Source organism: Sinocyclocheilus grahami, unplaced genomic scaffold (assembly GCF_001515645.1).
Source record: "Sinocyclocheilus grahami isolate Dianchi unplaced genomic scaffold, SAMN03320097.WGS_v1.1 scaffold565.1, whole genome shotgun sequence".
Lineage (NCBI taxonomy): Eukaryota > Metazoa > Chordata > Actinopteri > Cypriniformes > Cyprinidae > Sinocyclocheilus > Sinocyclocheilus grahami.
Genome location: NW_015505744.1, coordinates 220,552 through 235,930, shown reverse-complemented (window position 1 = coordinate 235,930; position 15,379 = coordinate 220,552). Strand labels below are relative to the sequence as shown.

The 15,379-nt window shown below is 37.4% G+C and overlaps 1 protein-coding gene across 3 annotated transcripts; it reads left to right on the top strand.

The window, feature by feature from the left end:
* The first annotated feature begins 5,652 nt into the window (after nt 1-5,652).
* Nucleotides 5,653-10,497, top strand: LOC107556336 (UPF0711 protein C18orf21 homolog). 3 transcript variants are annotated; one of them, XM_016239428.1, is made up of 4 exons: nt 5,653-5,768; nt 6,135-6,247; nt 9,717-9,736; nt 10,101-10,497. In XM_016239428.1, exons 2-4 carry the CDS (start codon nt 6,174-6,176, stop codon nt 10,382-10,384), a joined length of 378 nt encoding a protein of 125 aa, XP_016094914.1. In that variant the 5' UTR covers nt 5,653-5,768; nt 6,135-6,173; the 3' UTR covers nt 10,385-10,497. The 3 variants fall into 3 exon arrangements, with proteins under 3 accessions (XP_016094914.1, XP_016094915.1, XP_016094916.1); XM_016239429.1 differs by having other exon boundaries at nt 5,653-5,789; nt 6,128-6,247; XM_016239430.1 differs by lacking the exon at nt 6,135-6,247 and having other exon boundaries at nt 5,653-5,881.
* The last annotated feature ends 4,882 nt before the right edge of the window (nt 10,498-15,379 follow it).

The following is a 15,379-nucleotide window of genomic DNA, read 5'->3' as shown; positions in this document are numbered from 1 at the left end:
TACATTACACTTTAGCAGTCAGTCCAAGGGCGACCCAGCAAGGTGAACTGAAAGAAGAGCTGGCAGGAAAAACGTACGTGCTGACAAAATGGTGAAATTCAGTCTGGACCCGATCAGATAATACGGATCTGAGAGAGTCCGGATGTGTTCTATGGAGCGTGGCCTGGCACTGTAGAGGAAAAAGTCCTACTAATACCCTATCTAATGCAAAAAAAAAATAAGAGAGATGGTTCAGTTGATCTGAGCGTGAATTATGGCACCCGGGGGAAAAGGAAATGTCAAAAAGTAGAATTGAATTGAAATCATACTTTTGTCTCACAATAAAGCAAAGTTTTTTTTTAAAGTAGGCCATCTATTTAGCCATTTATTCCTTTGCTTACCTGAATTGCTTTTTATCAGTGCCTCAATGAAATGGATTTAAACAAGTCTTCATGGTTTGCTGAGGGAGCTGTAGGCAATTAATGAAAATTGTAATAAAAGAATTGATGTAAGCTAATGAGAACCGCTTACACAGTAAAGAATGAAACATATACGTGTTCTGCCTTGTAAGCGCATATTGCCTCCTTCGAAGATCACAATGGTGTATTGTATGCACCAAAACAATAGCCAAATCCCACAGAGGAGGGTTTATGTGAATGACTGTGCAGAGATGTGCTTTAAACACCCTTTCCTGTATTACAAAGCCGACATAGAGCTGTAGGCAGTGACCTTGGGGTCAGTATGAGGGTCCATTGTGCTTGGTCCCACAACAAATGGTCCTACAGTTCTTCCTCTGTGCAAAACAATGGATTTACAGTTTTCAATAAGCCCACTGCAATCCGCAAGCCAACAAACATCCTTATTCTGTACCAGGCTCAGCCATCCTGCAATGTCAAGTGACAGGAACTGTACTTCAATCAGATCCATGAACAATCGGCCAGGGGAAGTGTAGAGCCACCTGGTGAGAACTAATTCGCAGGGCAGTCAAACTGGACACATTCTGTTTTAATCATAGTAAGCGAGCCTTATTAAATCAATTTGATCATGGAAACTCAATGAAACGCTATCAAATACTACACTGTGATTTGTCAGAACTTGCTTCAACTAGTATTATGAATTATGAAAGAGCATGTTACACTTGACTATCTCGGTAGAGGCAACCCTCAACATCTCTTTGAAAAAGAACAAACTAATTATGCTGGGCAACCTGCGACAAGGCATCTCATGGTTCGAGACCAGTTGAAACCATTCTTGATGAGGTTCAATAGATTTGCTAGCTGCGGCATATACCGTACAATTAATTACCTTCCTCAGAAATGTTCTAGTGGTTTTGAAGAGTCTACTTGAGTAAGAGGAAAATAACATCAGTATATCAGTATCATGAAACCCATTCTACTCCTCATAACATCTATAGAGCTGCTAGACTGTTACTCACTGCAGTTTTCTCTTCATTGTCACAGTAGCACTGTTGTCCCTTGAGATGCACACTAGACGTCTGAAGAAGAACTTCTATTCCTCTTTACAAACCATTTGGTTCAGAGGTCAGGGCAATATCAGCATGTTGGTGAATAGCTGTGTGCGCACAGTTCTTTTAAGGTAAAATCCTCAAAAAAAGTTGATGTTGAGTTGAAAAAAGAGATAAAAATAAAGGATGCATCGCTTCATAGATCAAGGTAATTCTAAGAAGAAGATGTTAAAAAAAATCCCTGTAAATGTGTTTGTTATGTTGCAAATAAAAGCCTTGTAGGCAGAGCTCAGACCTGGTAACCCAAGTTTGAGTCCTTTCTGATCTCGCCTCACCTTTTCTCCCACTTCCTGTCTGAAAAATGTTCATTAATTTAACAGGAAAAAAATATTATGTTATAGTAAAAATTAGTTAATAGTGTTACTTTACCATAAAAACACACACACATATATATATATATAGATAAATCAGACAGCATGTAAGCTTACTGTAAAATGCTGAAAAATATATATTTGGAAGAATTTAATTTACAATTTAATATATTATTCAAAAGTATTTTTGAATTTTATTGCAAATTGTAAATACAATTTGCAATAAAACCCCCTAAAAGAACATTACCATAAGTCACTGCTATGCATCATATTTCATTATATTATACTGTATATTAATGCTTCTATTTTCCTATATGTTTTTGTTACATTTTATATTTATTGCATAATTTTTAATAATGCAAAACCTAAGTGTTTGTCTGGTTTGTCCTATTTTTGTCAGTACTGTAATCTGTTTCTCAGAAATTCATCTTGGAAGGCAACAGAGGTTCTTTTTTTTTTTTGTACCTAAACAATTCAATTAACGAAATGTTCTTTCCACACATAGCTTTAATGCTGACTTCTATTCTTGTCCTGCTGACAGATCGCAGGACTGAACACAGCAAGGGATTTCAATGCGGATGAAAAGTCAGGGTTTCAATAAAATGTTTACACTATATTTTCTTCACTGTCAAAAGTAAGTGAGGAAGCAAAATCACTATGGGGAAGAAACTATCTAGAGGCTTTTTAAATTGTTTCTGCATGATATGACAAGTAAAACAGGGACGTACTATGGTGCCAATTCACTCCCTGCTCTCATATCCATCTGTCATTTTGCCAGCAAATGTGTGCACTTTACATCTACATTTTAGTGACAGAACTATAAGAGGACTGCAAGTTTTAACAGAGTGGCTCACACGGACCTCTGCACCTCCTAAGCCTTCATTCGCAGGTCTCAGCAGAATCAGAGTTGGTGTTGCATTACATATTCGTTGAGAGACTCACTCAGCTTTCTGCCTCCTACAAGCCGGTTTAGCATTTCCAGTAGCCTATGCTGACAGCACACTTCATCCCCCTCAAGATTTTGGACCTGCAAAAGGGGAAAGGCTTTATTCTCCACTACAAGTGGGTTTCTTCTCTTAAAAAGGCACGGTTGATCAAGCCAGAGCAACATTAGGGGGGCACAAACCCTCCTGCATATAGTTTCGCAGTCACTGGCATGCAACGTTTTGAGCTCCAATAAGCAAAGTCAAGCAAGTCCCTGCCAAATGTCTGCATCATATGCAAATAACACATGTTCAAGGACAGCAGAGTAATCAAGAAATTCATAGGCTAAAAAAAATCTATTATGTATTGCAGTAACTAATCGACAAATTGAGAAATGAAGCTAAAAAGGAACCGTTTTGCTGCAAATGAATGGAAAACAACGTTTGCTGGTTGCAGCCAAAATCTACATAACAGCCATCGCCTAATTCCAACATACATAAAGAGTAATGAAAGAAATGGTGGTGGTGATAATAATAACAAACGGCGATTCACAAATGAAAAAGAAACAGTTGTAGCAGCACAATTAAACGTTTCGTAACGATAAGAAGTGCGAGTGCGGTCTGTCTTCACCTACCTGCAGCTGGAGTTCAGCGACACGCGCTCTTCTGAAGTGAGCGCTCGCGGTCATCCACCGTCCTCCTCAAAGAGCCTCCGCGTTCAACGAGGACTCACCGAGTCCGTGCCTCGTTCTCCTTCCAGTCACGTTATATGAAGCCTCGTCCGTTCACAAGACTGTAGTCTCATATTATTTGTCAGTCAGTTGCAGAGCGCCTCTCTGGGCGGCGGAGAGTGAACGTGAACTGCTTTCTGCGCTGCCTTAAATATCCAATTCCATCGACGCAGCGCCGCGGGCCATCTGAGTCCGCGTGAAGATGAAGATGAAGATGAAGAAGACGATGTCCTCTCTATGATCTGAGGGAAACGCTCCAGAAGGAGTCCGTTCTTGTGTAATGTTAAATGGGTTAAGTCCCTCGACAGTAAAACAATTCACTGAAACAATCAATCTTGCGTCACTACACCCAGATAGCTGCCGCTTTCACAGTTTTTTGGGGGAAATTCTTTTCTTTATTTTTGACAAATAATAATCATATGAATAATACCGAGTCCGTGCCTCGTTCTCCTTCCAGTCACGTTATATGAAGCCTCGTCCGTTCACAAGACTGTAGTCTCATATTATTTGTCAGTCAGTTGCAGAGCGCCTCTCTGGGCGGCGGAGAGTGAACGTGAACTGCTTTCTGCGCTGCCTTAAATATCCAATTCCATCGACGCAGCGCCGCGGGCCATCTGAGTCCGCGTGAAGATGAAGATGAAGATGAAGAAGACGATGTCCTCTCTATGATCTGAGGGAAACGCTCCAGAAGGAGTCCGTTCTTGTGTAATGTTAAATGGGTTACGTCCCTCGACAGTAAAACAATTCACTGAAACAATCAATCTTGCGTCACTACACCCAGATAGCTGCCGCTTTCACAGTTTTTGGGGGAAATTCTTTTCTTTATTTTTGACAAATAATAATCATATGAATATGGACAAAACATTTACATTTAATTAATTTAATTTACGTTGCAATAATGACTATTACTTCACTTGATAAGTCGCCTAATTTACATTATTAGTATTATTATACAATGATTATTATTGTCATTATTAATAATATTATTTGTCAAAATAAATGGGATATTTAATAAATATTGGCATCACTTGTTATAATATAATAATTATTACAATTAATAATTAATATAATAATTATTATAAGATAATATAATACATCTTGTAAGTATATATTTTGTATATTTATTGTATTGTTTATTGTTTGTTACTGATACATAAAAATAATGATAAATACAATCATATGTATGTATGTATATTATAATATAATAATTAGCCTAATTTACATGATTAGTATTAGTATTACGATCGTTATTATTGTCGTTCTTAATATTATTATTGGTCAAAATAAATGGGATCGTTAATAAATGTTGAAATTAAGCGTTATAATATAATAATTAGCCTAATTTACATGATTAGTATTAGTATTACGATCGTTATTATTGTCATTATTAATATTATTATTGGTCAAAATAAATGGGATCGTTAATAAATGTTGAAATTAAGCGTTATAATATAATAATTATAATAATTATTTTAAAATAATATAGCTTGTAAGCACATAATATATCTTGGATATTTATTGGATTGTTTATTATTTGTTATTGATATATAAAAAAAATAATAAATACAATATATTATATTATATTATTATATATATATTGGTATTAGTATTCTAATACTTTATTATGATTTTGATTATATGCTTATGATTGTGATAATGATTATTATTAAAGCTTTTGACCATGAAATGTTAGGCTACTGTAATCTCTACGGATGGAGAGTAGCCTACTGTTTTTACTATATCAACTCGTTTCGCAGCAAGTTATGGCAAAATGCAGACAAATGAAACAGCTGGCACAACCTCTCACATCCTCACCTTGCAATAGCATATAGTTACATAACTATAACATACGTTTTATTATAGTTATGTTTAGTAGTAGCCAACATATATTTAATGATGGTCTGCACTGCATTGGAAAAATGGTATAACATTCTGTAGATTAACTGCACTGATCTATAATAGAGTAGGCCTCATTATATATATATATATAGATCAGTGATTAACTGTCACTAAAATTATAGTGCTGTTGTGGATGCAGTGTATGCATTGGATAAAATAAACTTCCTCAGCAATAGTTACAGTGTAAATAAAAGACATTGTGCGCTTTATTGGAGCAGTCAATCACTGATGACCACGCGTATAGTACGAGTCGTTAAAAACTCGCACTCCCATAATTCCTCGGCCGCATTGATGCATTGTGGGTAATTTTAAAGTAAAGACACGGGTATTATTTCCTGTAGTCACGCTGGACCCACTTTCGCTTCCACTCTTTCATTACTGACCGCAGTTGTCTGCTAAGGCCGCATTTGTTGTAGGTTTGGCTGTTAAAGCAGACGCGATGACCCAGAGATTCTTATTTAACGCTTCTTTACTTTACAAAGACATTTGCCCCGAGCAGTCGCGCTTCCTCATGTAAGTACTTTTCAGTTTTCCTCAACTCTACGTATTATACGGCTCATGATCAGTGTGGATTTTGAACATGCTGTGCTGCACATGCTCCTCGCCATGCTTTCTGCTGTAATGCCACAAAGCTACCAGTAGATGACCGACTACTCCTCTTTTTTTATGCACTTTGTGTTGCATTTGAAGACGTTTAGAGAGATTAGTTTTATAACCGTTACCCATTATTTATTTTTAGATCAGATAACTGATATGCAGAACCCAGGCCGCATTTGTTGTAGGTTTGGCTGTTAAAGCAGACGCGATGACCCAGAGATTCTTATTTAACGCTTCTTTACTTTACAAAGACATTTGCCCCGAGCAGTCGCGCTTCCTCATGTAAGTACTTTTCAGTTTTCCTCAACTCTACGTATTATACGGCTCATGATCAGTGTGGATTTTGAACATGCTGTGCTGCACATGCTCCTCGCCATGCTTTCTGCTGTAATGCCACAAAGCTACCAGTAGATGACCGACTACTCCTCTTTTTTATGCACTTTGTGTTGCATTTGAAGACGTTTAGAGAGATTAGTTTTATAACCGTTACCCATTATTTATTTTTAGATCAGATAACTCATATGCAGAACCATTTTTTATATCTGCTTTTTTGGCACAATACATTTAGGCTATTGGGCTACAACACTGGAAATGTAATATACCTGATAAATATATTGATGATGACAATAATCACATAATAGCAATAAAAAAAAATCTTGTTTTTACAAGTGCGCACTTGTTTTTGTAATTATTTATAACAAGTACAATAATAATACTGGTAATAATAATGGTTATTGTTATTAATGTAAATAAAAATAATGATTATTTGTTGATATTGTTACTATTGTTGTTAATAATATTAATATTTATGCAACATTGTTTTGCAAACTTAATGGTCATTGAAATGTCTTTTAATCTGTGTTTTGTGCTAAATATAACTGCTAAACCTAAAATTATGCACTTTTCTCACTTGAGAATAAAGTGCAACTACTTAGAAGAGCAATTTCTGCAAACAGTGATTGGAAAAATTTGCAGTATCTGTGATCTAATATTTCCTGTTGAATAGTTGCATTAATGGCATTGTTGGGTACTGTTCTTTAGAGGATAAATAATGGTTCCCTACTGTGAATTCTAGTTGCTTTATGTTGTTTCCTTAGTAACTATTCTTCAGTAAGCTTTCCCGGTTATCTCAGATAGTGTCAAATATTTTAGTGATGTTTTCAAGTGCAGTTCCAGTCATCATATTTCCACACATTTGTGGACATAACGGCATCATTAGCAGAAATGCACCATCAAGGTAATGAAATAAACGCGTGCACTCAAATCTCATCAGCTAAACAGCGTGTTGGTCATTTTACAGTTAATCATCATTAAATACTTATTCCTTTAATATTAAATGTGGATGGAAAATGTCTTATCTCTGTTGAAAACCCCATAGTGATTAACCACCACATATATGAATGACAGTGACACCTGATTTAAAATGCTTTTACCAGTGTTTTAGTGTAACAATCAAATCCAAATGAACAGGATTACAGCTTCAGTTAAAAAAAAATATTTATAATTATTATTATTAGTATCTAGATAGTATCATAAGTGTCATCTGTTCATTCTTTTCAAGGGCAGCTAATTCAAATATATCGTCTGCGTCACAGAGAGTCTAGTAAAGTAATGGTGAAAAGGCAAATAAAAATGAGTGGTAAAGATTTGCAGAAGTTTCTTGCTTTATTTAATGCTTCTGAAGCTGCTATGAATCACGTGATGTTTTGGATAGTACTAGCAACAGAGTGAGCGACGATACATGAAGCTTAGCTTTGGGCTGTGGCATGTTTTTCTTGGATTATATGTTTCTTGACCCCATTTTCAGGGTCAGCGCGCTGCATGTTTTGAGCGTTAGTTGACTTGTTGTGCTCGGCGAGTACACAGTACATCTGCACTGACTCACAGCGTACATGTACGTAAGTTACTGGAATCTTTTGTCTGAAAGTATGCGTGCCATGAGACCCCTTTTTGATGAATTGCACAGAGGTTGCGTTTTTATTTATAAACCACTTGTTAAGCTCACTCTCAATATCCTCCACAGGTGTCATTGTAAGACACAGGCTTTTGCTGCCTGGCACATCGATTGGGATAAGCTGTTGTTTCCGCTGGAGGATTCAGTGGCCTTATTCTCTTTCTTGATTTTTATCTCAAGTGGTTTAGCAAGAGTTTAGTCTTTTAGCTGAGGCAGCACATTGTAAACTGAATTTAAAGGTTCTTTATCTTTGTTCTGAGAGCACTTAAAAGGAGCTGCGTTATTAATAGACAAATGATTTGAATTCGAGTACCACAGGGAAGAAGTCATGTGGTGATATTACATGCCTTTATTGGCAGTGCTGCGAGGATGTTTACTAATTTTTTTCCAAAAAATAAGCAAATGTATAAATAAAAGTGAGAAAATAGTAAAGTCATTTTTTGTAAAATGTATTACAATAATGAATAAATAAAAGCTCTTTGTGTTTTTTTTTCTTTCAGTCAAAAAGGCAAATAATTCAAATTAAACAAAACATCCTTTTGGAATTAAACAAGCTTTATGCTGTTAAACAAAACAATTTAAAAAAAAATACACTTTCTCAGAAACAAACAAATAAAATCAAATAAATTAATTAAAGAAATGAAGGAAATAATAAATAGGACTTTTAAACAAAAGAAAACAAACAAACTAAAATAAAAGAGGTGCTTTTTTCTTATTTCAAAAGGCAAATTACAACCTTAATACAAGTAAACAAAACAATGAAATAAAGCAAAAATAAATAAACAAATAAATACTTCAGAAAGTTTCAGAAAAGCTATAAATTAAAATAATAAAAACAGATCAATTAAATAAACTTAAATAAAAGTAGTGCTGTGTGATTGTTTGCTATTCTGCACATGTACAACTTTGTCAAAAAAGCAAATAAATAAATAAAAATAATACAATTAAATAAAAGACATGAAACAAACCAAAAAGCAAATCAAATTAAAATTAATGAAAAAAAGAATTGGAACTCAATAAAAAGAGAATGTTTGTGGCACAGATGTTCATTGTTCGGATGACATTTATCAGACTTTATAGCAGGCAGGAATGATTTCATTCACACTTCATCACTACCCAGATAATGGCTCCATGTCTTATCATTGGGAACAAGGGGTCTGCTCCGACTCTGTGGCATGCTGTGAAACATCCGCTGTGGCATCACAAACAGTTGCAGATGATGGCACAGTGGATGATTAGAATTAAAAACCCTGCCCCCCTTAACATGCACGTGCCACACAATAACAACATGGAGCTTTTAGCAATGTGAACTAATTTTAGACAGGATTATGAAGCTTAGATAAAGGAGGTAGGCAGAACAGCACCATGTCCAAAAATAGGGTGCACACACACAAAGTCTCGAGGGAAATTAAAGCACCTGGGAAGTCATGGCCATGAGTTCAGGCCACTGGCAGGCTGTGTGTACAACACTTTGACCTCAGTATTTTTGTACATCGTAATTCTTACTGAGGCTTCCTGAGAATACTTGTACTTTTAGTATTTGACAGAATATTGAGCATATCAGAGTGCAGCATTGGGTAGTGAGAAAAATATATTTTTATTCATAGTCTGCCGCAGAGTTTTCACCCTGCATGTAGGAATCTATAAGATCTAAACAAACCGCAGTGTTACTTCATCAGATTGGGCGCAAGACCTCGTGCAAGCTCATAAATGATTCATAAGCTGCGATATTTGAGTCTTGACTCCTGTAAAGTCTGAGATTTAAAGACTAACTCTTTTACTGCTTTTTCATTGCAGGCAAAGGCATCAGAGCATTGGTAAGTTTCAGCTTTGTTATTTATATTAATAGACTCATATGGGATTTTAAAGTGCTTATTTGAATATAGTCCCAAATCTATATAAGACCTTGTAGGCAACAGAACAGACAGTTGGTTTTGAAAAGGAATGGTAAACCAAGTTAAACCCATTAAGTCCGACCACATTTCCTGATGTAAAACTAGAATCCATTTCTACGGCCTTCACAAACCTCAAAGACGGCCCGACAGACGGGTAGGATGACCACATATTGGAAAAGCTGTCCAAAATGCCAAACCATCCTCAGAATAGAGCATAGCATCACCTGTTTTATTTTAACCAGTTGCCATGCTAAAAACCTCCACTATATTTCTCTCTCCATTCCAGCGTCTGCCCTGCCGGTGTCTATGATCTGCCCCTTCTGTTTCCAGTGGCGACAACTGGGCAATCATCACGTGCGTCTGCGGCCCAAGCGGAAGCCCACGGCGACGATTAGAAGACTTCTGAAGAGGGAGTCGGCAGGAAAGAGGCTGAGCGCAGAACAGACTGTAGTCCTTCAAAAGTTTAAAAGAGCCTCCAATGCTCTGGTGAGGTCACGTCCACCTGTTTTATGTCCACTTCAGTTTAAATGTCGTCTCTTTACCGACCTAGTTCGTTCTGCCCATTCCTGAGTGACTTGAGATTGGATTAGGTGGATGATTTTAAACCAGGAAGAACAAACACCATGTTGCCTTATATGTACACACTGCTCAAAAGCTTGGGTTAGTCACCACCACCGTTTAAAATAATCAAAAGAGACAGTAAAGACATTTATTTTGGAAACTTTCTTGGTTTCCACAAAAATATTAAGCAGCACAACTGTTTTCAATATTCGATGATAATAAGAATGTTTCTTGAGCACACAATCATTATATTGATTTCTGAAGTATCATGTGACACTGAAGACTGGAATAATGGTGCTGAAAAGTCAGCTTTATCACAGGAATAAATTACATTTTAAAATATATTCAAACAGAAAATAGCTATTTTTAAATTGTAATATTTCATAATATTTTTTTTACTATATTTCAGATTAAATAAATGGAGCTTTCTTTCAAATACATTTAAAAAAATCTTACTGACCCCAAACGTTTAAATAATAGTGTACAAATAATAGGCAAAATATTCAATCTATAATAACAGCACACAATTGTGTGTACATTTGAAGTACATTTTTTATTTTAATCTGAGCATAAGACATCTTTCAAAAGCGAAAAACTAAATCTTACCAACTCAAAACATTTGAGCAGTAGTGTGTATATATAGTAATAAATATACAATAGTGGGCAAAAAAGCAGTATCATAAAATACATTTTAAATATTCAATCATAACAATCGTTTCTGAATCGTAACCATAACACTAAATATGGAACCTTTTAATTCAAGAGACATGGTTCACATTTTTGCTTTTTTTTTTTTTTTTTTAAATCCTTTCTTTAAAAATATCGGTAACGCATTATAAAATTAGTTTTAATGCATTAGTTATGCCTTGTAATGCACCTTATAATGCATTGTACAATCTCATGAATAATTGTAACACTTTAACACTTATTCATTGTTAAATTCATCTCATTCAATTCATTGTTAAACTATGCATTTTAAATTTGGTTATAATTATTTACGACAAGAAAGTATTACAGTGCACATTATGAATAATTATAATGCCTTGTACCCTTTAATAACTCTTTATAATGCATTATACATAAAGGCTTGAAGTAAAGTGTTACCCTAAAGTGGCATAGAGACAGGAAATTATGGGTGAAAGAGGGGGAAGGGGATTGGGACATGACCCAGGTCAGACTCCAAACTGGGGTCCTTGTGAAGCAGCAGCTCTTGCGTATCTTATCTCATTTTATTTTTAAACCCCTTAGCCATCTTTCTTGCTAGACTTCCATTGTAAGTGCAAACTAAGGGACACGAGGAAACAATAGTCTGGTAATTGAACATTCGTTTGCAAATAAACCTATATTTCTCTTTGTCTGCTGCTCTTTCAGTAGACACAGACAGGATCATTGATGTGGCCCTAAAAGCAGTTCTCATTGACTGCACTTAGGTTGTATGGCCTATATGAATGCACTTTACTGATGCACTCTTAGAAGACTGTAGGGCACAATTAAACACTTAAAAGCCTTTGGATGTTTAGCCAGGAGTATGATTTCTATGTTTAGAGATATGGTTATAGACTATCATTTATCTGACAGAAAGGCATTAATCACACACAGAAATGCTCCTTTTATAGTGATTCATTTAGCATCAGATGACTTTCATCTGAAAGCCAGGAAGATCCGCTTAAGATTATTTAGAGCGGAAAAGTTCCCATTTTCTGAGGCTCTTCTGAAGTGTGACTGAATCAGTTGCGTGATTGGGGGTGTTTAGTGAAATGTGGTTATTTGTAGAGGTATTTAACCCTCAAAAGCACTTTTACAGAGGTCTACGTGCTGGTGTACATGCATAGCTGCATGCTGCGTGAGATTTGTGGTTCTGGGGGTGGAGTGGTAGGCGTTAGACTGCTAGATTCTGTGCACATTGTTGGCGTGTGTTTCTCTGCGGGAGAGGAAGATTTTGGCAAGACCAATAATGGACTTGATAGACAGCCAATGTCAGCAGAGTTCATATCTGTTAACGGTGTCTTATTTTTCCATAATATGGTAAATGGGACCGTGTTAGCTGTGAGGGAAAGTGTATTTAGGGAACTTTCAAGGCAATCATTTCTTTTGTGGAGGTCATGGAAGATCATTTTGCTCTGTTTGTCAGCTTTGAATAGATGATTTGTCAGATTGAATTGAACATAAATAGCCTCATATCTATTTTAAGATGAAGAACAATTTGTCATTCTAGATTAATCAGATATTTTAAGTTGGGCTGTGCGATATGGACAAAAAAAACCTTTTGCGATTTCTTTGATCAATTTTGCGATTTCGATTTTAATCACGATTTTGACACACACAGACATGCTTTACAGTCATTAATGCATTCAGTGTGATTTTGAAACATATTTCCAAAAGAAAACCAATTAGAGCTTTATCAAAAAGCTGTAACATGTCTCTAGAACAGACATAAGGCAAAATAATCACTAAGTAAAGGTGTAACAAAATGTCTCTAGAATAGACATATATGTCAGAAAAAGAAAAAAAATACTGTGTCCAGGGATTTTTTTTTTGCCATGCATTGGTCATAGATCTCTTTAGGCCCTTTCGCACCGCTTTAGTTCCAGAACTAAATGTACGGTACTAAAATACTGGGACGATTTTGCGCGAACTATTTCCCAGTACCATACCCTGCTCCGGAGTAGGAGCTAATTTGGTTCTCAAAAAAGGCAGTCCGGTACTAAAATCGCTCCCAGTTCCGGCGGTGCGAACACGCCAAAAAGTGGGTAGTTCCACAATTAGTTCTGGTACTATGAAAAGGTTCCTGCGGTGCGAAAGGCCCTTTTGTGGCGTTGCCTCAGATGTTGAACTAGATTTGTTGCGCCAAGTTCACACGTACTCTGTCTGCAGTGCGTATACAGTATGTGTATGTGGTGCAGAAGCAGCATGGACTCATTTTGCTTTCGCACAGGACACGTTTGCAGTTCGCTCCTGATCCGCGGCTGTTTACCACAAACACAACATTTATCCATTATGTTGATTTCAAAATCCAAACATTGTTTCTGAAAATGCTTTTTCAGCATTGTGATTCTCTTTTATCACAGTACAGTAATACAATCTTTCATAGACATTGTCGTGTCTTGTAAATAAAGACTCTGGATTCGAACTGTATTTACGTGTTTTACTGAAAACTCTCAAGACAACCTTACATGTCACGTTATACAACTCGCTCCATCTAGTGGCAGCCTGTGGTTACACACCAATAACCCCACATCTCCCCTTCCTAGAGAACAAAGGGTAGACTACCTTTGTCTCAACAGATCTTAGAGGATTATTCTGCCTCTTTTGCTGAAAGATCTGCTCTTATCTAGCTCCTTGAACAAACAGGTAGTTTCAACATTGGTGCTTGCTTGCTTGAACATTTGTCCACAATTATTTACATTAAGTGGTGGGGAACCTGTACCCACACCACCCACAGTTCACAGGTTCAGTCTTACTGGTTTCACTATTCGCCTCCCATACTTGGTTCTAGGAGTGGATGTCAAATCTGGAACATCCTGCTTCTCTGACTCCTGAGTGGTAGGGAGTGACTCAGAGGTTGCAACAGAAAGCTGATCAGGTGTTCCGCTGTTGTCCTCCTTGGCTTCTGTTTGCATTTGTACCAGATGGTGACGGTTACGTCTCACAGTCCCTTGCTGAGTGTTCACAAGGTAAGACCTTGGAGCAGAGTGACTGGCAACAATTGTTCCTGATTCTTTAGCATCAGATATCCAGACATGATCTCCTGGCTGCAGTATGCTGAGCTTTCTGGCTCTGTGACTCCTATTGAAACGCTCTGCATCTGCATCCCTCCTTTCTTTTGAAGAAACAACCACGGTATCAGAAAGTACTGTATTTAGCAACGATGGCAGTGTTGGCACAGTCATTCGGAGCCTCCTACCCATAAGAGGTTGAGCCGGACTGTACCCATTTTGCAAGGGGGTTGCTCTATAAGCTAAAAGAGCAAGGTATGAATCATTGGCTTTCTTGAGAAGAGCCTTCACCGTCTTGACTGCCCGTTCAGCCTCACCGTTGCTCTGGGGAAATCTTGGGCTACTAGTTACATGAACAAATCCATATGAAGCTGCAAAGGATGCAAATGAGTGCCCAGAGAATTGTGGCCCAATGTCAGTAACCAGTGTCTCTGGAACTCCATGACACGCGAATATGGACTTCATGTGAACAATGACGTCGGTAGACCTGGTAGGTGTTAACTGAGCTATCTCCACATACCTGGAGTTGTAGTCTACCACAAGCAGGTACGTCTTGTTTCCCAACATGAACAAATCTGCCCCTAGCCTTTGCCATGGCCTGTCAGGGAACTGAGTGGGCATAAGGGGTTCTTTTGGGTTCTGTCTCTCTTTAATGCATGTCCTGCAGTTGAGGACTATTTCCTTCAGCTGATGACTTAACCCTGGCCACCACACTGACTGACTTGCCCGCTCTCTGCATTTCACAAGTCCCAAGTGTCCCTCGTGCAATTTGTTTAGAACGCTGCTTCTCATGGTGGCTGAAATAACCAGCCTCATGCCTCTAAGCAGCAGTCCATCTTGCACAGTTAAGACAGCACGTTCTGCCCAATATCGTTTCAGTATTGGGTCACTCTTGCTGCACTCTGTCCACCCTTCAACGCACAGTTGCATTACACCGGACCAGACATTGTCACTCCTTAATTCCTCTCTCAACTGTCCCAGATACATTGTACTTGCATCTAAATATATGTTCTTATCCTCCCAAAGTTCTCTGTCTTCTTGTGACTCACTCTGTTTTACAGGAGCGCGTGACAGAGTGTCAGCTACCCACAAGCTCTTTCCTGGCACGTGAACGATGGAGTAGGAGTACCGCATCAATCGCATTTTAAACCTCTGAATATGAGGGGGAAGAGCATCCAGAGCTTGAGCTCCTAGGAGACTCAGTAATGGCTTGTGATCTGTCTCCATTTCAAAAGGCTTGCCAAATAGAAAGTCTCTGAATCTTTCGCATGCCCATGTGAGACCCAAA

Excerpts from the sequence above, each read along its gene's own strand:
- LOC107556336 (XM_016239428.1), top strand. The coding sequence starts at position 6,174 with ATGACCCAGAGATTCTTATTTAACGCTTCTTTACTTTACAAAGACATT. Across the intron at positions 6,248-9,716 it reads GAGCAGTCGCGCTTCCTCAT|GCAAAGGCATCAGAGCATTG; the intron begins GTAAGTACTTTT and ends TTTTCATTGCAG. Across the intron at positions 9,737-10,100 it reads GCAAAGGCATCAGAGCATTG|CGTCTGCCCTGCCGGTGTCT; the intron begins GTAAGTTTCAGC and ends TCTCCATTCCAG.